The sequence below is a fragment of the Nycticebus coucang genome, chromosome 3 (genome assembly GCF_027406575.1).
Source record: "Nycticebus coucang isolate mNycCou1 chromosome 3, mNycCou1.pri, whole genome shotgun sequence".
In the NCBI taxonomy this organism is placed as follows: Eukaryota; Metazoa; Chordata; class Mammalia; order Primates; family Lorisidae; genus Nycticebus; species Nycticebus coucang.
Window position 1 is genome coordinate 150,697,215 of NC_069782.1, and position 23,162 is coordinate 150,720,376.

Here is a 23,162-nt window from a genome sequence, read left to right on the forward strand (position 1 = left end):
TGCGGTGCTCACCCTCATGCACAGGCAGACCAGTGGTTATGGACCAGTGCGTCCAACTACCTCAGTCTAGCAATGTCTGTTGAGCACTTTCTAAGGGCCATATTTGGTTGCTGTGCCCTGGAGATGCAGAGATTGGTGATTCATTACTCTGCAAAGCTGAATACAGGTGTCGCAAGGGTGAGGAGGTGAATTCAGAAATGCCTCCCATCTGCGGGGTTTTATGACTTCTAGAACACAGCTGCAGGCGGACAGGGTAGCTACTCTCCTGCTTTCTGATCTATGTGACTCCGTCTTAGAGGCCGGGCTGCCCCCCAGTTCCCATGACTGTAACTGGGGCTTCCTGTGAGCCCTGGGTGAGGTGGGGTTGTGTGTGACCAGGCCTTTGATGGACCAGGGTTCCCAGGAGTGTGACTGACACACCTCCACCCCACCAGCACCTAGTTCAGGGTCTCTGTGGCCAGAGCCTCGGACACAGCCCCCAGCCATCCTGAAACCAGCCCCTGGAACAGGAAGTGCTCGGAAGCTTCCCTGCTGCTGCCATGGTGCCCACAAAGCCGCCGTGGAAACCAAAGGCAAGTTCCCCTGCCAGAGCACCTTGGCCCATTAGAAGGAAAGGGTGAGCCCCAGATGACATAAGAGCTTTCAGACTTCAGGCTCACAAGGGAATCAGCCACCAGCTCTCCCGTAATTCAGAGACCAGTGCAATGAGAGTTCCTTCTTTCAACCAGCTTCCCCTGTAAACACACCGTGGCTAGCGAAAGGGCTTCAGAACTGTAAGTGTGACTGGTACTTTTCACCCACTTCAGAGACCAAGAAGGCATCCTAGTGACAGGTGCTGCCCAGACTCGGCACCATCTGGTCTACTTGGCAGGGAGGAGCTTTGGGGATGCCAGGCTAGGAAGCAGGAGGCGTCTGGGAGCCAGGAAGCCACACAGGTAAGTCCCGCCCACTTGGAGGGACTTAGGATTCGACTCTCAAAACCCACCAAGGAGCAGATTTCCTGGTGGGAAGAAAAAAGAACAAATACATTTCCAGGCCATTGAGATATTCCTGGATTTCAGGTTGAAAAGGCTCGTGGGTACTGAGTTAAAGGTCAGGGGCTTGGGCAGCTCAGGGCAAACCCCAGCTCCACCCCCACCAGCTGAAGAGATGATGTCCTGTAGGCTTGGGGAGAGTCCAGTCTGTGCTGACCAGGTCTGCTTCAGAGTGTAACCCTCTTGGCTCTTCTCAGATCCCTTAGGCCACATTGAAGACTCAGGGGTTTTTATCAAGGGCCGAGGGAAGCAGGTGACGGCTGTAAGCTGAGCAGTTAGAGAACCTGACTCTTAAGTGGAAAAGGCATCAGAGAAACACACATGTATTACCTAGGGCTAGGAGAAGCCTACTCGTGCAAGGTGGAAACTCAGCCATAAAATAGACTGATTTGATGCAAGTTTTTAAATTAGAAATTGTCAAAGATGGCTGGGTGCTCATGCCTGTAATCCTAGCACTCTGGAAGGCCAAGGTGGAAAGATCCCTTAAGTTCAGGAGTTCAAGACCAGCCTGAGCAGGGGCTGAGCAAGAGTGAGACCCTGTTTCTAGTAAACAGAAAAAGTAGCTGGGCATTGTGGTGGGCACCTATAGTCCCAGCTACGTAGGAAACTGAGGCAAGAGAATCACTTGAGCCCAGGAGTCTGAGGTTGCTGTGAGCTGTGTAGCCATGGCACCCTACTGGGGTAACAAAGTGACTCTGTCTCAAAAAAAAAAAAAAAAGGAAACACATCCATCCTCACACATACATATATTTGATATATTTTTCATACCTAATTAAATAATTTACTTAATATAAACAAAGTTAAAAGACAAGTGATACACTGGGGAAAGCTTTGCAGTGCATATGGCAGACAAAAGGCCGCATTCCTTATATGGTGAGTGCTCCTAAGAAATGCTAAGGAAACTATAGCAACCCAGTGCGAAGATGGAAAAAGCCTGGGATTAGGCAATTTGCAGACAAGGAAAATTAAGAGGCCAATAAATGTATAAAAGACTACTGGACGTTACTGGTGGCCAGGAAAGTTCAAATTAAAATAACAATCTGAAACCATCTGTCACTCACCAGATTGACAAAAACAAGTACAGTGATAATCTCTTACAGTGATGATAACTCTACAGATTGTTTAGGCCAGTCCCCTCCACGATGCCTTGAAGAGACCGTGGGGAAATTTATTGAAAACTTTAACTCTTTTTGTCTTCCAGGTGCTTATCTTTTTCCCTTTGTGTCATCTCCACTACCATTCATGAAAATGCTAAATCCGGTGAGTAGAGCAACTGGACAAGAAGGCGGGCAATGGAGGGAGAAGCTCTGGGGTAGGGACATTTTGCCAAGTTTCCACCAGGGGCTGGGCCTGCACTGCTGACCTCCAGCGTGTATGGCTGATTCTGCTGGACTGAGCATGTCCAGGCAGCACCATCCAGAGAGCAGAGAGCAGTCCCTCTGCGTGAGCTGACCACACGCCTCTCACGCACCGCAGGGCTCCATCTGGATCCAGAAGCCACAGTTTCTACCCGCCCCACCACATTCTAGGTACCACAGTAAGGCATATTCTCCAGACTTTATTTTATACCTTTAACAATGTTAGAAGCAAGATGATGTCATCACCACCACCCCCATCACCCTCATCTTCATCACCATCTTGTTTTCATCCCCACTTTACATCGGAGGACTGAAAGCCTCCAAAGGTTGAATGACTTGCCCAGGGTGGTTAAGTAGTAAGTGACAATAACAAGATTTGAACTCAGGTCCTCTATTCTATGGCCACTGGTCTCTCCACCACTCTGTGAGTGCCGGGGTGGCTTAGGATCAGTGACACCCCTTCCTGGGGTCCCCTCATGATGCTTTCTTCTTTGAATCATCAGTCTGAGGTTTACATCTGTGTTGTCTTCCTCCCTTAAGGAAATTGCTAAGAATTTTCCTTGGGCTTCAAGAAAATTTCTTTCTTTTTCCTTTCCTTTCCTTTCCTTTCCTCTTTCTTTTTTGAGACAGAGTCTCACCTTGTCACCCTGTGGTGTCATAGCTCACAGCAACCTCAAACTCTTGGTCTCAAATGAGCCTCATGCCTTACTCTCCCAAATAGCTGGGACTACAGGCTCCCGCCACTACATCCAGCTAGTTTTTCTATTCTTAGTAGAGACAGGGTCTCGCTCCTGGTCAAGCTGGTCTCAAACTCCTGAATGCAAGCAATCCACCCACCTTGGCATCCCAGAGTGATAGGATTACAGGCGTGAGCCATTGCACTCAGCTGGCTTCAAGAAAATTTCTAAGTCATTGTCCAATGACCCAGCAGTTCCACTCCTGGGTAATAACCAAAAGAATTGGAAGGCAGGTGTCCAAACACAGACTCATATACAAATATTCAGAGCATTACTATTCATAGCAGCTAAAAGATAGAAACAACCCAAGTCTATCAACTGATTAATGGCTAACAAAATGTGATATGTTCACACGATGGAGTATTCTTCAGCCTTGAAATTCAGTTCTGAGATGAGGGTGAACCTTGGAAACAGCGTGCTAAGTGGAAGAAGCTATACATAAAATGCCACGTGTTATGCAATTCCCCTTATCTAGAAAACCAAGAGTAGGCAAAAACACAGTCAGAAAGCAGATGAGTGGTTACCAGGGGCTGGGAAGAAGGGGACAGGGTGACAACTTAATGTATTTAAGATTTCTTTGGGGGGATAATAAAAATGTTCTGGAACTAGAATAACATTGTAAACATACTAAATGGCACAAAATTGTGTGCTATAAGATGGATAAAAATTTTTTTTCTATATTTTACCAGAACTTAAAGAAGTCTCTGCCCAGATCCCCATACTTGAGTTAATCTCTCTGACTGAAAAGTTAGAATCACTTAAAGAATACTCAAAGCGTAATCCTATCCCTGTGCATGGATTCTTCAGAGCTACCTGGAAAGAAAGCTCTTTCTCCCTGAACTTTTGACTTTGTCACTGCTTGTCCCAGATGCTAAATTCCAAATTACTTAGTGGGTGTAGATCCCCGCTCTGTGGAATATAGACATCTTTGCCTTGAGATGTCCCGTGAGAGAAATTTTGGCCACATCTGAAAACTAACCAGTATTTAAAAATGTATCTTGATTTCCTTCCTGCTGTATGATTTGGAAAATCTGACATTTATGTGAAGTTCAGAAAAGATGTGTTTTCTCTTTCTTTGATTACTGAGCAGCGCAAAGCTCGGTTGGAGCGCCGGACAGCTGGCTCAACCAACCGGTGGCGTTTCTCCAAAGAGCCTTTCTCCAAAGAGCCTTTCTCCGGAGACCTGCTGGTGCTTTCCCAGAAGTGCAAGGCTTTGAGCATAGACTTTGATGAGGCCCTGAAGAACCCAGACAGGTGGGAAACCAAAGACCCATGGTGGGTGAAAATTCGCCCAAGGGTGAAATTCATTCCTGGGAGGGAAGGTGTCTGATTGGGCCACTCTGATCGGCTAAAGGGCCTATCACAGCACTGCTCCAAAGAAGTCTCACTCTGAGACCATCTCTTAGGCACAGACAGGGTCAGAAGTGTCTACTTCCTCTGAGAATGTCTGTGGGTGGTGACACAGTGCAGAGATACTGACAGTTTTTTTCCTAGACTTTCCTTGGCATTGGAAACCTGGATGCTAAAAGGATTGTGTGTTTATCATCCAGGGACCACTGACTTCTTGACAACAAAATATAGCCCTGGCTTGGTATCTGCACTCCTCATGCATGTCCGTACCCTTCCAATCAGTTGATCCTCCCTCTGTCTCTTGGTATTCTGAGCAGTGGGCTAGACCATCACTTCCCCGGGCTGTGAGCTCTCTCTCGCCTCTCCCGGGGACACAGAGCTGGACCCTATTGCAGAAGGAACATTTCCTTTCCCCGGTGCTTTGGACCTGGCTTGATCATCTGCCTGTGACCTCACAGCTGAATCTACTTGAGCATTGGGCTGTACCCCCGGGGCAGCCTCTGGCACAGAACAGCTGTTTGCCCAATGTTTGCCAAATATTTCCTCCCTAGACCCACTGGCCAATGGCTCCATTGCCAGTTCCTTACTGCCAGGGCCAGGCTGGGGAGCAGCCTGGGAACAGAGGCAAAGTGATACTGAAAACTGATGCGGGGTGACTGGGCAGCAGGAGTGACGGTCTTCAGGAGTCGCCAAGCCAAGAGAGAGATGATGGCCTGAGGGGTGGGGCAGAAACCAGAGGCGTTAGGGCTAGTAAGCTCAGTCTGTCAGACGGGGTTGGAATCCCCACTCCTTCACGTACTAGTTCTTTAGCCAGTGGCTCAATCTTTTCAAGCCTCCGTTTCCCCATCTGTGAAGTGGTGGTAATAACACTCCTGCAAAGAATCACCTTGAGGATTAAATCAGACAATATATTGGAAGCACCTCACATTGTTTCTGGCAAACGGTAGATGCCTAATAAATAGCTGCTGTTTAAATAGTTCACTGTGTTTTCAAATCATATTACATATTTATAGCTGTTATCTTTACTGCCTGAGCAGCAGTCTTAGGAACTGATTGTGGTGATTTCATTTGGGGGTGTGTCGGCCCCATGTTCTGCTGACCTATACCCCCATTATTTCCCTCTGCCTTGCACCTTCCTCAAATCAAAGCACTTTGTTGCTAACGCAACAGGTACAAAGGAACTGGTTCAGGCATCACCCTTCTGGGAGAAACTTTACAAATCGGCCTTTCTCCTTTGTGCTGCTGGGAAACCGCGAGTCCAGAGGCAGCTGACACCAGTAGGCAGGCTGCTCGAACATGCATCTGGGCTCGGCCTATCTGGCTCAGTTCTGCTGGGACAGCTGGGCTCCGCTCTGCCAGCCTCCCCTCCTCCTGAGACAGAGGGCTAGCCTGGGCACTTGCTTTTCGTGGTGACAGCAGATAGCACGAGGGCAAGCCCAGTTGTACAAATGCTTTTCAAACTTGCCGCATTGCACCCACTAATACCCCATCAGCTGAAGCAAGTCACATGGCCAAACTCGAAAGTCAAGGGACAGAAAATACATTCCGTCTCTGTTGAGAGAAACATTGTGCCCGCAGGGAGGGGAAGAGGGCTATGGATGCAGTTACCACAGTGTGGGAGAAGGGATTTTCTTTAACAAATGCAAATTTAGAGTTTCTTTGCCTTCACAGTAGGGATTTTGTTTCATGTGATTGTGAGAACCTTCTTAGCAAGCGTGTAAAGGTTTGATTTAATTTGGGTAATACTCCCTTATTACCTTCAGACATGAGGCAGCTGTCAAATGGCAGCCCCCAAGGTGGATGGGGTCTGGAATTGTACCACGCTGCACAAGTGTGTCCCCTCCCCAGCACTCCAGCTCATTGCCCCTGCCCCACCCAGCAAGCCACGTTCTTGCTATCAGTCTGTTATTACCGCTTCTCCCTGGAGGTGAGGGATGCTGTCTATCTTGACAGAAGCTGGACCCACCTGTATTTCACTAGCTGTCTAAAGGGCACTCACTGTGGAAAACGGAGGGAGCTCGCTTCTGGCCTCCTGCGCATCTCAGGTTTGAAATTGTGCTTCCCAGAGGCAGGTGCCTGGGGGTGCCAAGCGGGCCAGCACTTCTGGCAGTGACTCCAGGTTTCCATGTCCCAGGGAGCTTCCCTGTCATGTGGACCTCCAGGCCACTGGTCATCTCATCTTACTTCTCAGGGACTGGGGAATCAGGTGTGGTGGGGGGAGGGTGGTGAAAGACAGGAAAATTCTGACCTTTCAAACAACTGAACCTTTTGGCACCTTAGTTTATCAGCAAACCCTGTCTTACTGGGTTGCCAATGAGGACTGAATGACATAATTCACGTAAAGAGGCAGAACCGTGTCTGGCACATATAAACACTCAGTAAACACGCGGCAAGCTGTGTCCCCCGGCTCTCGGGCGTGCCTGGTTGCACTCTGTCATCTGAACCCGAAGATTTAGCACAGGGGACGTATGAGCAAGGCTTTGGGGGCTGTGGCACTAAGAAAAGGTGTCCAGAGCCCTCCCTGTTCCCCGACTGGTCATTCAACCTGATGTTTGTCGAGGGACAAACACCTCCTCTCAAGGGGGGGGTCACACTGAAAGGTGAGGATGTAAAGAACGAACCCCTAGACTTACCAGAGAGCGGTTCTGAGAGCAGAACCAGAGGCTGATGATTCTTGTTACAGAGTTGTCAACCTGAATAACAGATGGGGGGGCCCTAAAAGGAAATGGTGTTTACTCAGGAGCAGGCATTGTGATGGGGAAGTGAAGGGTGAGGGAGGCTCTTAAAGGACAAGTGAGGAGGACTATGTGACTGCTTTGAGATAATTATCTTTGGCTACAAGGATCAATAATAAGGGTGGCACCCATCTGAGGCTGGACAGGCTGTTGCTGGGCAGATGCGCTCCCAGAAGTATTTATTTTGTGTACAGTTGCTATGGCCTTTGTGCAAGGTTGTGGTTTTTGCAGTCATTTATGGTCGATCTTGTTACCTTCCCTTTATGGGGCCTTTCCTGGCTCTCTTGGTCAGGGGTTTAGACACATTTTAGCGTATCATAACTCCATTTGATTCTGACAGTGTTCACAGAGGCAAAGAGCAAATGCTAATGGAATGCAAGCCTGTTGGGCGTCCCTGACACTCACCTTCCTCCCAACAACTGCAGAGCCGGCATTGCCAACTCCACTTTACAGAACACTGGGCCCAGGTCACGTGGCCGGAAACGGAAGGGCTGGGTCCCGCCCAGGTCCCTGCGACCCTGTCTGGTTAATCAAGCTGGAGTTTTGCACAAAGTGTCAAGCCCAAGGCCCTTGGGTGGTTTCCTGCAGGAAGTCCTCACACCCACGAGAAACTTATGGAATTTCCCTACCCTTCTTCCTTTCTCTGTCACAGTTCACGATCTGGGGAGTGGGCTCTGGCCCACCAGCACATTTCCAGAGTCACCACCTGCACCCTCTTCTCAGAGCAGTTAGTCCCAAACGGCAAAAAGGACAACTGGCCAGTGTCAATTACTCCGTTAGCTTGTCTAGTGGGCCTGAGTTGAACCCTGGCCCTTAGGGCCTGCCAAGCCCAAGTGATAAATGGCAAATCTTGACACAGCCATCACCCCCAGGAGAACGCAGTGTGGGCAATTCAGTTGTCCAGCATCTCCTGGCTCAGCCAGCGACGGTGATATTTGTGGGGAGAGTGGGGCTCATGGGCCTTGCATCATGTTTTCCAAAGCCTGTTGCTCCATTTTGAAATCACATTCTGAACCCTTGACCCTTCCCAGACATGTCACCCAAGCCACGAGGGGGATTGAGAGAGGGCGTGAGGGGGTGGCTTGGGCCAGGTCCACTCCTCCTGTTGGATAAACAAGCCACGCTCACATGGCCTTCCTGGCTGAGTAACTTGGTGCCACCCCCTCCTCTTGGAAAGGGCACCACGTCGTCCGTATTAGTCAGGATGCAGCTCCCACCCGAGGCTTCCTCCATGTGCCCTGGCTGGTGAGGTCTCCTGGGAGCGCTGGAAAACAGCCTGGCAAAAGTGATGCCACATTACACAGACCAGCTGTGGTTGGCGAGTGTCTCTTGGCTGGCTCGCTTGGCTTTCTTGGGAATTACCGTCTTCACACTGTGACCATGTGACTCAAATGTTGTTTCCTTTCCTTACTCGGCATGATGAGGACATGGTGTTTATGGGAAAACCTCTTATCTCTTGTCGTCATTGGTTTATTTGACCAGAACTTAGTGTGTGGGTGACGGCTTGTGTGAGGTCACAGCAGTAAAACACAACCTCCCCGTCCTTCAGGCAGCCACGGGACTCTGCTAGGGAGTGTTAATGGGGTAATCCCAGGCCAAGTTATCCTGAAGAATGAGTGGGCACTCAGCAAGGGAGGGGGCAAGGCAAGCTTCTGGGAGAGAGAATGGTGCATGCAAAGAAAAGAAGCAGGAACCGGGTCCGGGCTGTTCAAAAGGGTCAGAGCAGGAGGGTTGATGGACAAAGCTACAGACAGAAGCGGGTTGGCCATGCTGAGGAAGTTTGGGTTTCTGCCAAAAGCTTGCGAGGGGATTCGCAGCAGGAGAGGGGCAAGACCAGATTTGCTGGGTGTGTGTCCTGAGTTGGAGGCCAGGAGGCTTTGGCAGCAACTGGAGGAAGGTGATGGTGGTGTGGACAAAGGTCATGGCGATAATAGCAAAGAGAGCTGGATGAATTCAAAAGCTATCTCATCAGATCTAGGCAAGCGGTGAGATATGCCAGCACTCCGTATATTTGCATGGGCAGCCACAGGTTGGCAGTGCCATTTCCAGAAATAGGAACCTTGGTGAGGAACAGGATAGGATTTGGGTAGATTCTGAGTTTAGCTTTTGGACATGCCAAGAACAGGGCCCAAATGACCTCTGAATAGAACCGTTCGGTGAGTTAATGTCCCTAAAATGAGCAGAACCCTCTATTCTTTTCTCCAGCAGAGTATTTATTGAGCACCTACTATAGATACCAGATATTGTTTTAGACATTTGCCAAAGCAGGTATCATTAAAGCAGCCAGGTGCAGCCTCAAATGTCTCCTCAGTGAGGTCCAAATACCCAGAAACCAAAACAGGAACCAGTATGTTGAGCCAGCAGACAGCCCACAGTTTTCAGATCAGCAGACAAATGGCGAGATATGATTAGACTAGTCAATAGATGCTTTGGGGAGGCTTGCATTAGAATAATGTGTGCTGTAGTCGGGGAAAATGTCAGTATTAACTCCTGGAATTTTTTTTTCTATTTTTTTGAGGTTATTCATTTCACAAATTCAGAAATTTTTCTCTGAGAATTTCAAGAACAAGCCCATCCAAACCGGGGAGGCAGGTGAGTTTTGGCACCCATGGATTAAGTCAGAATGTTGCTGACCTCAGGGTGTCTTATGGCCCTTGTGGGAAAAAACCAGCTCATAGGCCAGGTCATTAGTCTACAAAGTTGTAAATCTTATCCACTGCACAGTGCCTAACATATAATAGGTGTCCTATAAATATTTGTCCAATGTATAATGAAGGAAACCAAGCTTGTCAAACAGACTTTCATATGCTAATGGCCACAGTCAAGACAAATATGTTGATGTCAGTAAATAGCCTTTGGACCAGAAGACTAATAATCAGAGCACTGTCAAGCACAGGACAGCTATTCTCTGTCCATTTGGGCTCTAACCAGTCATGACTTGGAGTCCACATCTTTACTTGTCCAAGAAGCATTTTCTGAAGTAGGATCAAGAATCAGAATTGGTCCTTCCAGTTACAAAAAGGTTCATTGAGCCTCATGAAGATGCTGAACAGTTCAGCTCCTTAAAGCAGCATTTTTTTTTTTTAAACTGCACCCCATGGGGTGGCTGCCCAAGATCAGAACCAGCCTCCTTTCCAAGGAGAGGCTAATAGATATTTTTGCTCATCTGTCAACTCTGATTGAATGGAAGTAGTTTGAGGCATCTGGGATTGATTACTGATGTCTACAAGGCACTGGCCATCCTGAAAGAGGAAACTGATGCCCATACTTTATCCACAATTCTGCTCCTGCCTGTAATCACCCTAATGGGTGAGATTTTTTTCTAACCCAGCATCACCAGACCACCCAAGGCTATCCAAGACTTGAGATGCAAACCCCGGTCCTGAACCTCAGCCCCAAACAATACCATAAAGTTGATGAATAATAATAATAATAATACTAACAGGAAGAAGAAATAGTACCCAAAGTCACACTGTCAAACTAATGGCAAAGCCAAGAAGTAAGTAGCTAGGACTAGTAGGCCTTCCTATCCTGTCTGACACTGAAACTTAGGGTTTGGGGAGATTGCTCCCTGCACCACCATCGCCTCCACTCTGTACTCTGTACCGTCACAGGAGCCGAACCTTCTTTCCCACAACCTCCTGTGCCTCACCCAGCCTGTTACCCTTGTGTTTTCTATCTGCCCGCCTCTGCCATCCACAGGCCAGACTCTAAAGTCTGCTACAATTTGCAAAAAGCAAATACTGTCATCTTATTTCAGACTTTCTGATGAAATGCGTGCTCTCTGGTGGTCCTCATTCCTTTGCAGAAGGCAAGGCTTGCGAGGATGCTGTTCTCTGACGGGCTTCACTGTGTTACGCTTGGCTGTGGCCTTTCACACAGGTGGTATTTAGGCACCGACAGCCCAGTAGTTCTCAACTGAGGACTAGGGAGTGATTTTGCTCCACAGAGGACAAGTGGCAATGTCTGAAGACATTTTTTGGTGTCACAACTCGACAGAAATGCTGCAGAGTGTCAGTGCACAGGACATCCCTCGCCACAGACAGTTACCTGGCCCAAAATGTCAATAATGCCCAGGCCGAGAAACTCTGTAACAGGGGAAGGCAGGATGAGGCCCCCAGGAGGGTCCCAGCCGCCTCCCCACTCCATGAGGCCTTTTCCAATCCCCATGCTGGAGGGCAGCTTGTGTGCCTGTGAAGTCCTACAGCTTCGATGTTTCTCTGTGACCTTGTAAGACTGCAGTGTCCCCCTCAACACAGGTACACCCCTGAGGCCCACACTTTATCGATTTGTTCCTGAAAGGCCTGGAAGCTGCTTGCCCACGTGGTCTGCTTAATATCTGTGAGGGAGCAAAGAAGTAAGAGGGAGGAAGTTAATGCGACTTTGGTTTGGGATCTATTGAAGTGTTGTCATTTTCTCTCCTCAGACGTGATTCTTGAATGCCTGGGCTTCAAGTGGGAACTCCATCAGCCCCAGCTTTTTCAGTCTGAGACCTTAACCAGGCTTTACCTGGCGGCCCTGACGCGGGACACCACAAGTCCCTTGCAGGAACTGGAGAAGCTTCTGCGAGGTACTTTGTCACTGGCACCTGGAGCCCCATTGCCCTCTAGCTTAGAGACCCCCAGCTTGGCACTTAGTTATGTATTTTGGGACCCTGGTCACTCTGGCAGTTAAAAGTGAGGCTCCATAATGTGACTTCATCACATGACTTAGCCTCAGTTTCCTTGGCTGTAAAATGGGGCTTTGGAGACTAGAGGAGGTCGTCAGTCTGGTGTTCTTGAACAAAGCCTGACACAAGTGAGCGCTCAGTAAATGTCAATTATTGTCCTAATAATAACCCAGGTCTTGTCTGGCCAACTAAAACATAGACTCTACCTACTTCTAAAGGAAGAGAAAATGGGCTGTATTGAGTAAGTGCTTGGAGGAGTTTTCTGGAAGGAAGGCACAGCTCTGATATCTGTGCATGTGTGTGCGTCTACTTTATTGTTCTGCCTTTCCAATTTCACCTCACTCCAAAAAGAATCTAGGTCACTTCTTTGTCTCTTTTTTAAATCCTTACCATCCCCTGTAGTTCTCTCAGCGTTCTCTGGCCACACCGCCAACTTCTTCTTTGGGCAACAGGTTGGCATCACGTCAGGCTGACTCATGAGCAGGTGTCATGGAAAATTCAAGGTCCCCCACTCCAGCTAGCTTGCCAGCAGGGATGGGATCACATTTCCAGGACGTGGCAGCAAAGTGTTATTCTAGAGTCAGACAGGCAGCCACAGCCCCCAGGGACTGTCCTTCCCAGGGCTGGAGGGAGAGCCCCGCTGCCTGTGGGAATTGCTGGCCTCAAAGCCTCTGACTCAGCCTCTCCGCGCTGAGTGGGCTGTGGGAGCCAGTGCGGCTTTCCACAGAACCACAGCAGTCTTGCGCTCACTCATGATCCTCTGTGCTCCCCCTGAGCACCTGTTTTGGTTTCTTCAGCAGCAGAACTGGGCTCTTGCATCTCCCCTGTGCCCAGGTCAGAGAGCTCCCCAGGCCATCAATGAAGGCTTTGGTGATCAGACAGTGAGTTCATGGAAAAACAAGAGAATGTGGAAGGGGAAATAGGGTCATTGTTATTGTTATGGTCTTGAACTTGTCTAGAATGGGTTCCCAGAAAGAAAATAGTTGGCCCTGCTGGGACAGCCACTGTGATGCAAGCCCCCCTGCTAGAGTCTGGGCCTGGCCGGGTGACCTCAGGGGAGCTGCAGAGAGGAAATCCCAGTGCCCTTGACTGTCACAACTTTCCAGGGCCTCCCTGTAGGCAGGATGGACTGATCAGGCCCTGGGACTCATGTCTCCAGGACTTTCAGTGAGAAGAGTCACTTTCCTTTTTATGCTTTAAAAGCAGAACATACCTTATTGCTACCTGTGGTGCTGTCTTGGAGTTTCTGTCCAAGCCCTGGAGTAGGGGCTCTGCAGAGAGGCAGGAGGCTCTCCCCGCTGAGGGGTTTCCTTCCACTGAGAGCTGGGCAGCAGGTGTATTGGAGCAGGACATGTTTGTCTGCTAGGCTGAAATCCAAGGAGGAAATGGCTCTTACTAAAAACCAACCAACCACCTTGGCTTTGGAGAACCTCAGAAGAGTAAAATCAAATTATTACATTCCTTGTCTCACTTTGGGGCTGTACTTAACCCGGAGGCAGTGTCGAACTTCTGTCTTCCACTTACCCTGGCCTAGCTGATAATATTCTTTCTTTCCTTCAACAAACGCTGAGCACTTACCTTATGCCAGGCTTTGTGCTAGGAACTTACCGTTTGTGGGGACAGAGCAGCAAACCCCGATGATGATACAGCACTATCCGTAGCACAACATGGGATCATGTGATAGAACTGCCACCCCTGTGGGCCTACCACGTGCTGGGCACTCCTGTGCGTTCTGTGTGTGCTCCCCAGCCCCGCCCCACCCCCCACCCCCTGCCCCAGGGTGGACGCAGGGCTTGCACAGGCAGACAGGAATCCATGTGGTCACGCCACAGAGGACAGTGACCCAGAGCCGGAACAAGCCCAGCACTCAGCAGGTTCTCAGTGGGTATTTGCCGAACCACAGCCTCCACTGAGCCAGGGCACAAGGTAGACAGGGAGGCTGAGGGGGATCTCTGAGGGGATCTCTGTTCTCCTTTTTTTTTTTCCAGTTTTTGTAGTTGCAAAGAATGGTGTGCTTTTTGGCTCTTTCATTTCTTTTCTTTTTTTTTTCTTTGAGACAGAGTATCACTTTATCATCATGGTAGAGGTATTGTGCTAGGGCATCATAGCTCACAGCAATCAAGTGATTCTCTTGACTCAGCATCCCAAGTAGCTGGGACTACAGGTGCCCTCCATGACACCTGGCTATTTTTTAAAGGTGGGGTCTTGATATTGCTCAGGCTGGTCTTGAACCCCTGAGCTCAAGCAATACTCCCTCCTTGGCCTCCCAGAGTGCTGGGATTACAGGTGTGAGCCACTGCACATTACAGGTGTGAGCCACCACGCCCCTCCCTCTTTCATTTCTTTTCATTACCTGGAACCTTGAGCTCCCTGTTGACGGAATCTGTGACATCAGCAATTCAGCTGATATGTATTGAGCACCAGTGTGTGCAGGACTGTGGTGTGTGTGGGGGGAGCAGCAGCAGGTGACCCCTCTCTGCTGAGCTGCCCCGGAGACAACAGACCAAGAGGGATGTGGTGTGATGGCAGCAGGTCTTGGTGAGGTCAGCCTATGAAGAAGAATAAAGCCAGTTATGGAGGGAGGTGGGGGTGGGAGTGCCACCTTACCTATGGGGTCAGGGAAGGCCTCTTGGAGGTGGGGGCATGTTAGCAAGCCCCCGATGAGGTAGAGTCGGAGGGTGGAAGTCCACACTGTCCTGGGGAGCAAGTTGAGAGGAGGCAGTGTTGGGGTGCTGTGGGCAATGTGGCAGCCACGTGAGTCTTAGGGCAGCTGGTGGGGCCTTGGCTAATGTGGCAAGGGTGTGTGGTGCTGCTGAGGAGCAAAGCTATGCTGCAACTCATGTTCTAGAAGACTGAGTGGATTGGCTTGGCTGGTGATAAATTGGGCTGCCTTCCCTTCCTCCTGGTGGGGGTCCCCAGTTTGGAGATCGGGGGGCAGAGTGGAGATCAGGGTGGATGTCTTGGTTCCACGTTCATCCTTCAGCAGGTGGGAGCACGGTGACCACCTCGTGCCTGCCCTGCCCCAGGTGTGCAGAGTACAGAAATGACAGCAGCCCACTCTGCCCTCACACTGCCTAAAGAGAGGAAGGTGGGGGTGGCGGGGAGAGTGCTAGTAATAAGTGTGCAGAAGGCAGTGTGAGTGCCAATTTCCCAGCTTTGACAATGCACAGTGGCTGTGAAAGATCATTGGGGTGGCTGGGGGAGGGGTACACAGGAAACTCTCTGTACTATTTTTATAACTGCTTGTGAGTCTTAAACTATTTCAAAACAAATCATTGTTTTACAAGTGCATCCACTAAACAAGCCAAATATAGTGTGATACCTGCCAAGGTCAAGGGCATGTGGGGAGCAGCGGGAGTCTCTCACCGCCTCTTCACTCTGGTTATCAAGTGCACACATCCTTCTCTAACTTCCATTACTAGTTCGATCGCCTGGGAAGACCAAAGAAAGAGCCCCAGTAAAAAAGATGATCATTTCCTTGAAGATCAACGACCCTCTGGTCACTAACGCTGGTAATGTAATGCCCCTGTCTTCATAATCCTGAGAATGCCATAGAACAGATGATCCTCCCAGATTCAAGCACAGACAAGCAATAACAAAGCACAACAGATAAGTAGTACATGGTGCTCAGTGCTTGCTTATCAAAATGCCTGAATGGGGAAAGAAAGAAGGGATAAGAAAGCTGGGGAGACTTGGAGAAATGGAAGCTCCCAAACAGAGGGTGTAAAGGCTGCAGAGACGGACAGGAAATAATGGGCTTCCCAAGTAGACCCAGAGACAGAGTGAGTGGTACACAGGTATACCCCCTGGGCAGCCTTCAGGCCCACCTTGCTCTCAGAGAGCACTTACTTGCCCCTTCCTGCCAAGGACCCCACCCCGCCCCACCCCGCTGGCTCTGAGTAGCAGAAGGCACCCAGGTGGCTTCCACATCTTCCAGCCACCCAGAAACAGAATTCTGTGTTAGTGCAATGCTCGTGTCCTCGTGTGACGGCATGGCTGTAAGAATGGCTAGGTCAGTACATAATCCACGTAAGCACTGGTTTGGCCATTTGTCCTCAGAACACACTGTGGTGTCATGACAGCACCATTTGGGATCATGTCCTTTTGGGCCCTAGCCAGGGCAGTTTAGTTCCTGAACTGTCAAATTATTCTGGCTCTTTCCAAAAGTCCTTAACCTTTTTTGTAGTTCTCAAACTCCAAGGAAAATTTGCTGTAAGCTACGTGTCATCTCCAGAGGAAAAAATGCCCCCACCCACATGCCACACTCAGCATGCATTTTGGCAGTCACATTTCTGCACAGGCCATGGACCCTGGGCAAGGAGAGAACCCCAGAAGGTTTTATCCCAAAGCGCAGACTGAGCATGGCCTTAAAGGAGGACCCTTTGAGCAGCAGCCCAGCTCTCTTTAGCTTCATCCTCAGCTCCCTTGGGGAGGCTGGGCACCCAGGTCATCAATTGCCTAGGAAGAGCTGGTGCCTTTACTGTAAGGGCACCTCTGCCAGCCTGGTGGCAGGAGCGAGGGAGGGAGGGCCAGGATGTGTCCTGCATGCAGAGCCCCACACTGACAGTCTCTCGGCTGCTGCCTCCCCAGCCTTTGCCACGGCCCTGAAGAACCTTTACATGAACGAGGTGGAGATGAAGGAGGACGACGTGCTGGGGGTGCTGGCCTCGGCACACATCCTCCAGTTCAGCAGCCTGTTTCAGAGGTAAGGAAGGGTAGGAGCCAGGCTTGGCCAGGGTCAGCCCTAGGCAAAATCAGAAGGACACCTCCTGGCCCATCTGATGGAACTTTCCTGTCCATGGCTAATACACCATGCATGGCTTCGAACCTGGAAGAGAAGTGAGCTGCTAATTCACACGCATGGGTTACAAGCCCATACCTGAGCCCCTCCACTTGCAGGAATGAAAGGCAACTGGGAGAGGCTTTGGGGGCCTGCAGAGTGACTGCACAGTAGCCCTATCCACATCACCTCTTTTTATTGTTGGCTAAAATGTCTTCCTCCAGCCTGTTGTACCCACACAGAAGCTGGCCGCTGGAGGACAAGCTGATCTTTCCCATTACTGTCAGGACTCACTTTTCCTGCTCGTGCAGTTAAGGCCTTGTTTTTTCTTGTAAATCGTAGTTTTATTGTTACAAATGTCACACATGATCATTGTAGACCTTTTTGGGAAGAGAGGAAAATGCAAAGACCAAAGTTAAAATTGTCTATCAATCCTACTGCCTGTTTTCCAGCCTTGCCTCCCTTCTGCACTGTCCCTCAGCAGGGCTTGTTCAGGTGGAGGGCAGATCATGAGGCATTCAAAGTGGGTTGGCATCAAATCTGGAAGCTTTCTCATCCTGACATGCCTTATACCTGGGCTCCTGGACGCCTAGAGAGCTCACGGACACTGAAAGTGTGAGGGAGACTTGAGGATTAGAGGTCCCAGTTTGCACTGGACTTTTTTTTGCAGAGTTGAAAGCAACCAAGCATGGAGATACAGGGTCTGTGCTCAGCCCTGCAGGGAGCTGCCCCTTAGCCTCCGTGTACCTCCATAGTCTCTGCCATAAAGTGTGGCTTATCATTTTGCTTTACTTCCCAGGACTTTGCTGAGGTTCAGGGAGTATTGGCACATGGTCAGACACTATTCTCCCCACTGCTTGAAGGGATTACTGCATATCATCTTCCCTACAGCACTGGGAGCTAGTACTATTACTATGCCCATTTTACAGATAAGAAAACCGAGACTTTGAAAGGTTACTTTCCTAAGGCCACATAGCTTCCAAATAGAGAAGTCAAGATCTGAGGGGGACCGAAGGACCCCAGAACCTGCACCCCAGCACTGTACTCTTCTACTTTGCTCAGGTGAGGGGGTGTGTTGTCACCTGCTCTTTTGTGGTCCTGACCCTTCCTTCCATAGCATTTGGTCAGGTGCGGTTCGCTTAAGGTCTCTCACTTGTCTCTTTGATCACACCTTCATTCACTCACCTGCTCCTTCGAGGACTACTTCTTGGCTTCTCCAGGATGCCAAGGAGACAGTGAGGGACCAGACAGGCAGGTTCCTTGCCCTCTGAAACCTCCTATCCAGCACTCTCCAAGGCACCGGAAATGAGTAAAGGTGGGTGGGGACTCCCACATGGAAAGTGTTGTGCTGTGTATGATTAATTTCTAGTAAAGTCATTACCTATGATAAGAAGGCACAGTTCTTGGAATCCTCCCCCCACCCCAGTTTTTGTGTATCCTGTAATATTCCTTCATTCCACTAATGCTTATACCAGGGTAAATGAACTAAGTGGAAAATCACTGGTCACTGGGGCTCCTCCAGGCTCGCAAGGGCATTTCCTCACCTTTGTATGGGCTGAACTTCCTTTGGGCAGCTGTCTGGTCCCTCAGATTTTCTGGAAGTGGAAATGCCCACCCTCCTTTTTCATTTCCTGATTCCTGATGTCATTTCATTTACAGAGAACACTTAGGGCAGGAGATGTCTGTCTGGCTCATTTCATCTCTTAAACTGTGGTTCTTCTCCTGAGTAACTGAGTGAATGTCCCATCCATCCAGGCCAGGCCAAGAGAGGACATTAGCTCCTCTCTAGAGGGCTGAGACAGGATCTCTCTCAGGACCTCACAGATTTCAACTCACTTTTTGGAGGGTCCACACATCCATCTTCAATCCCACAAATACTTCTTGAGCTGATGCCTCATTGCTGGGGGCACCCGGAATAATTTGGGCCAGGCCCTCAACCTGAGGATTGCAGAAGCCCTTTAAGCTGAGGGATACAGGTGCCCAGACCTGGGCCTGTCTACAGAGGATGTGCATTAGGTGGGGGCCGAGAGCCTTGGAAAGGCACTCCAGCTCGTCAGCACAGGCAGAACTCTGTGCCTGGGTGGCTGTGGCACCCAGGAGACGAATGGTCATAGGCAGAGTCAGCTGGTGTAGGGTCTCGGAGCCATCTAAGAGGCTGGGTCTTGACCCTGAAAGTGGTGGGGTGGAAAGTCTGGGTTTTCCTGAGGTTCCCCACACCCTTTCCATTGTGTGCATCACCCATGTGCAGCCAGCACAGCCTTGTGAGGTGTGATTACTACTGAGCCACAGGCTCCTTACCCGAGCATGTCAGAGCAGCTGCTTCCTGGTGCTGTTGGGGACGACCTCCCTACCGCATGCTGGAAGGGAAGCTTCTCTCCTGTGGTGGGGCCTTCATGGCCACCTCTGTCCAGAGCCTCAGCTACCTTCCCTCAGGCCCAGATGGGAGGCCCCATCTTACTTTCAGAATGCTCTCCATGGCTTTTCCAGGAACAGACCAAGGATGGCAGGCTTCCTCTTTCCTCCCCTGCCTAGCTCTGAATGCTAGCGCAGAAAGGGTTTTGGAGATAATGAGCCAGCAAACTTAGGCCTGCCTGGAGCTGATGAGACCTGCCTGAGATGCTACAGATAATTGCAAGGGGACCAGAAATAGTGGGCAGAGGCCAGGGTGGGCCATACCCACAGGGCTGGGAGAGCTGCCAGCAAGGAGCTGATGGTATAGGTGACGGGAAGCGGTAGCACGAGCCTCAGAGAGTATGTGCTCCCAGTCAGTGGGACATTGCCTAGGTGGCTCCTGAGGTCTGAGTCATATATACCTGAGGCCATCCACCTTCAGAGGGCTCCACCGGGTGCTGGGCCTTTGACTCTCACATCGATGTCTGCATTGGTGCTTGGGATGGCGTCACAGCTGGTATCATGGCTTCACATGTACGTATACACATATGCGTACAGATAGGCTGTCACGCGTACCAGCACATGTATGCATACACATACGCACATACACAAAAACACGCATATGCACGGAACATCTCCCTGGTGGTCACTGGGGCTCCTCAGGCTCGCAGAGCATTTCCTCACCTTTGTATGGGCTGAACTTCCTTTGGGCAGCTGCCTGGTCCCTCAGATTTTCTGGAAGTGGAAATGCCCACCCTCCTGGAGCCCAGAGACCCACATTCTGGTGGCCCTGGGCTTGCCTGCATCCTCTGGTGTGTCCTGGTGATGCTGGTCCAGGCCAGGCAGTGGGATGACAGCCAGGAAGTGGGGTACAGGAGATGCCAGGGACCCTCATTTCTGCACCCCTCATCCAGGCCCAGCTTGCGCTGCCTGTGAGTCTCAACAGACAAAAGCTGGCCCCTAAAGGATGCCGTACTCAGCCTTCTCTCAGCCCCTCATGCCTCGGGCTTTACCCTCTCCTGCAGCGAGGCCATGAGCTCAGGAGGAGAGGGACTTTGTCTGTCCACGGTGGAATTTCCAGAACCACCGACAGGTGGCGCAGAGCAGGCACTTACGGTGGGTTTGCACTAGGAGGGCTGCTTTCTGGCAGACTGTAGTCTGTAGTCTTACAAGTAGGGGAAGAGCAAGCTGCTTTGGCCACACTTGAATCTCCACCACCTTGAGCCCTCCTACTCCCTGCTGTTAAGACTTCTCTGTTTCCTCCCAAAGGATTTGATCTCTGGATTCATCTCCCTCAGCCCAGAGCTCTTCCTAACAGGCCATGTTGGTCTTATCCTCTGGCTGTATGTCCACACCCCCCAAAGCAGGGATCTCTTCCACATGAGAGGCTTCTGTTGCCTTCCCAGAGTTGAAGGAGAAACTATGGGGCTCCTGCCATCTCCAGATGCACCTGGGCTGCCCCAGTAACTGCATCTCTCTTCCTACAGGTGTGTGGCTGTGATGACAGAGGTCCTCTCACCCAGCACCATCAAGAACTTCTACCTGGCAGGCTGCAAGGTGAGGACAGGCTGGGCAGGGTATGTAGCACCTGAGGGCCCTTCAAGAGCACCCTAGATGCTGGGATTTCATCTACCAGGCCCAGCTACAAAACATATATTTGGGCTTGGCACCCATAGTGTAGTGGTTACTGCGCACTCCACATGCACCGAGGGTGGCAGGTTCAAACCCGGCCCGGGTCAGCTAAGCAACAATTATAACTGCAACAAAAAATAGCCAGGCATTGTGGCGGGCACCTGTGGTCCCAGCTTCTTGGGAGACTGAGGCAAGAGAATTGCTTAAGCCCAAGAATTTGAGGTTGCTGTGAGCTGTGATGCCATAGCACTCTACCGAGGGCAACATAGTGAGACTCAGTCGCAAAAATAAATAAATAAAATAAAAAATATATATATATACGTTTATGTGTATATATATGTATATATATATATTTGAAGGCACCAACTGAAGGGTAGCAATATTTTATTTTGCCAAGTGAACATATTAATTTTTTTAATAACATCATTTTATTATTTTTTTTTTTGTAGAGACAGAGTCTCACTTTAAGGCCCTCGGTAGAGTGCCGTGGCCTCACACAGCTCACAGCAACCTCCAACTCCTGGGCTTAAGTGATTCTCTTGCCTCAGCCTCCCGAGTAGCTGGGACTACAGGCACTCGCCACAATGCCCGGCTATTTTTTTGGTTGCAGTTTGGCCGGGGCCGGGTTTGAACCCGCCACCCTCAGCATATGGGGCCAGTGCCCTACCGACTGAGCCACAGGCGCTGCCCCTACATCATTTTATTTTTAAAAGAATATTTTAACAACAAAAATGTAGAAAGGTCCTTCCAGGACATTCTTACCAGAGTTGTAAGACCTTGACCCACCGGGGTCTGGACCGTGTGCCAAAGTTGGGATTAAATGAAACAATCCAGTTGTCATTTTATCAAAAGGGAAAACTGAGAGCCAAGAAGGGCAGCAGCCTGCCCGGGGGACCAGCTTCTGAGGGGCAGGACTGGGTTCAAACCTTAGGCCTCCTGGTCCTGGCACCTTCCAAGTGGCAGCAGTGACCTGGAGGGCCACTCACACTATGAACAGAGTCCTCAAGTCTGGTTCTTGTATAATCAGTGTGTCACAGTGCTCCTGTCTTCACAGCCTCCCCTCCCCCATGGGAATCTGAGAGCCACTCTCTGTAGCATCTGCATACTAGTTGGCATTTCTTGGCAAATTTTGGGCCCTGGGACCCCAGGCTCTGAGGACATTGGAGGTGTGCTAAGACCCTCTCCAGGTCCCTGGCTGGGACCCAGCAAGCCTTTTCCATTCCCCCTGCCCTTTTATTCTTGCTTTTCGGCTCTGTGCCCTCAAAACCTCAGGACTCCTTGTGGGGTACGCCCCGTGGGTCCTTCTGTGATCGGTCAACTGACTTTAGCCAATATGCAAGGCCTGTCTGTGGTCAGGCTGCCTGGGTTTGCATCCAACTCTGCCACCTATTAGTTGTGAACATTCGGGTAAGAACAGAAACTTGGTGCCTTGGTTTCCCCATCAGCAAAATAGGGATGGTAGTGACCTGATCTCATAGGGTTGCAATGAGTACTGACTTAAATCAACCAATTTCAGCACTTTGAGCAGTGAAAACACTCAGAAAACAGTGTCTGCTGTAATTGGTGTATTTTGTAGAAAAGGTTTGAGCCCATCTGCGGGGTGACGCTCCCTCTCTGACCACATGTGCAGGATCGTGGCAGGCCAGCAGAGGGTGCCACGAGTTCAGGACTCCTTCATCAAGTGGCTTTTCTTGCCTTCTCAGTACAAGGAAGAACAACTCACCACCGCCTGTCAGAAGTGGCTGGAGATGAACTTGGTCCCTCTGGTGGGGAAGCAGATCCACCTCCGGAAAATCCCACAGGACCTGCTCCACAAAGTGCTGAAGTCCCCTAGGTCAGAGCTGGTACCAGGGGCGCTGCCCCCGGGAGGGCATGGGACCCCCAGGCGGGACGTCTCTGGGGACCTGAACCCATACCCCTGCTGGACGTGCCTGGTCCTCCTCCATCCTAGACTTCCTGCCCCCTGGACAGCCGTGCCCTGGCTGGGGGCCCTGAGCCAGAGCAATGTGCTTGGATTGGATTCCTCTCACATCCCTTCTTCTGGGTAGGGACCTTCTGGGTAGGGGACAGAGGGATTCCAGGTGCCCACTATCTCATCCATCATCTGAGTGCAAAAAATGAAAGATACTATTGCCTAGGAAATGTTTAGAAAATATTCTGGCAACATATTTGTTACAGAGAAGAAAACCTCTCACCCTTTACCAGTTTACACCTCCGGCCTCAACTCCTCTGCTGAATAAGTCTAGACCCAGATGTTTCACTGCCTGCTCAACCTTTCTGACCATTAAGGCTAAAGCCCAACTCTTGGTGACCACTGACCTTTACTGCACCTCCACCGCTCCCCCAGTGTTCCTCGACCACCCGACCAGCTGTGCAGATGAGAACTTTGACAGTCCTTTTGGACACTCTGACTCTGAGGTCACTTCTACTTCCAAATCGAGCCCAGCTCCACGGGCCTCTTTCCATGAGCATTAGC

At 50.3% G+C, this 23,162-nt stretch overlaps 1 protein-coding gene across 1 annotated transcript in view; it reads left to right on the forward strand.

Annotated features, from left to right (window-relative positions):
• The first annotated feature begins 2,239 nt into the window (after positions 1 to 2,239).
• BTBD16 (BTB domain containing 16) overlaps positions 2,240 to 23,162 on the forward strand; it is a 49,360-nt gene continuing 28,437 nt past the window's right edge. The window contains exons 1-8 of the mRNA XM_053585115.1: positions 2,240 to 2,294; positions 4,220 to 4,383; positions 9,733 to 9,806; positions 11,641 to 11,784; positions 15,306 to 15,395; positions 16,474 to 16,588; positions 20,542 to 20,611; positions 22,390 to 22,520. Coding sequence (XP_053441090.1) covers positions 2,277 to 2,294; positions 4,220 to 4,383; positions 9,733 to 9,806; positions 11,641 to 11,784; positions 15,306 to 15,395; positions 16,474 to 16,588; positions 20,542 to 20,611; positions 22,390 to 22,520 — 806 coding nt within the window. The 5' untranslated portion in view covers positions 2,240 to 2,276. The remainder of the gene's footprint in view (positions 2,295 to 4,219; positions 4,384 to 9,732; positions 9,807 to 11,640; positions 11,785 to 15,305; positions 15,396 to 16,473; positions 16,589 to 20,541; positions 20,612 to 22,389; positions 22,521 to 23,162) is intronic.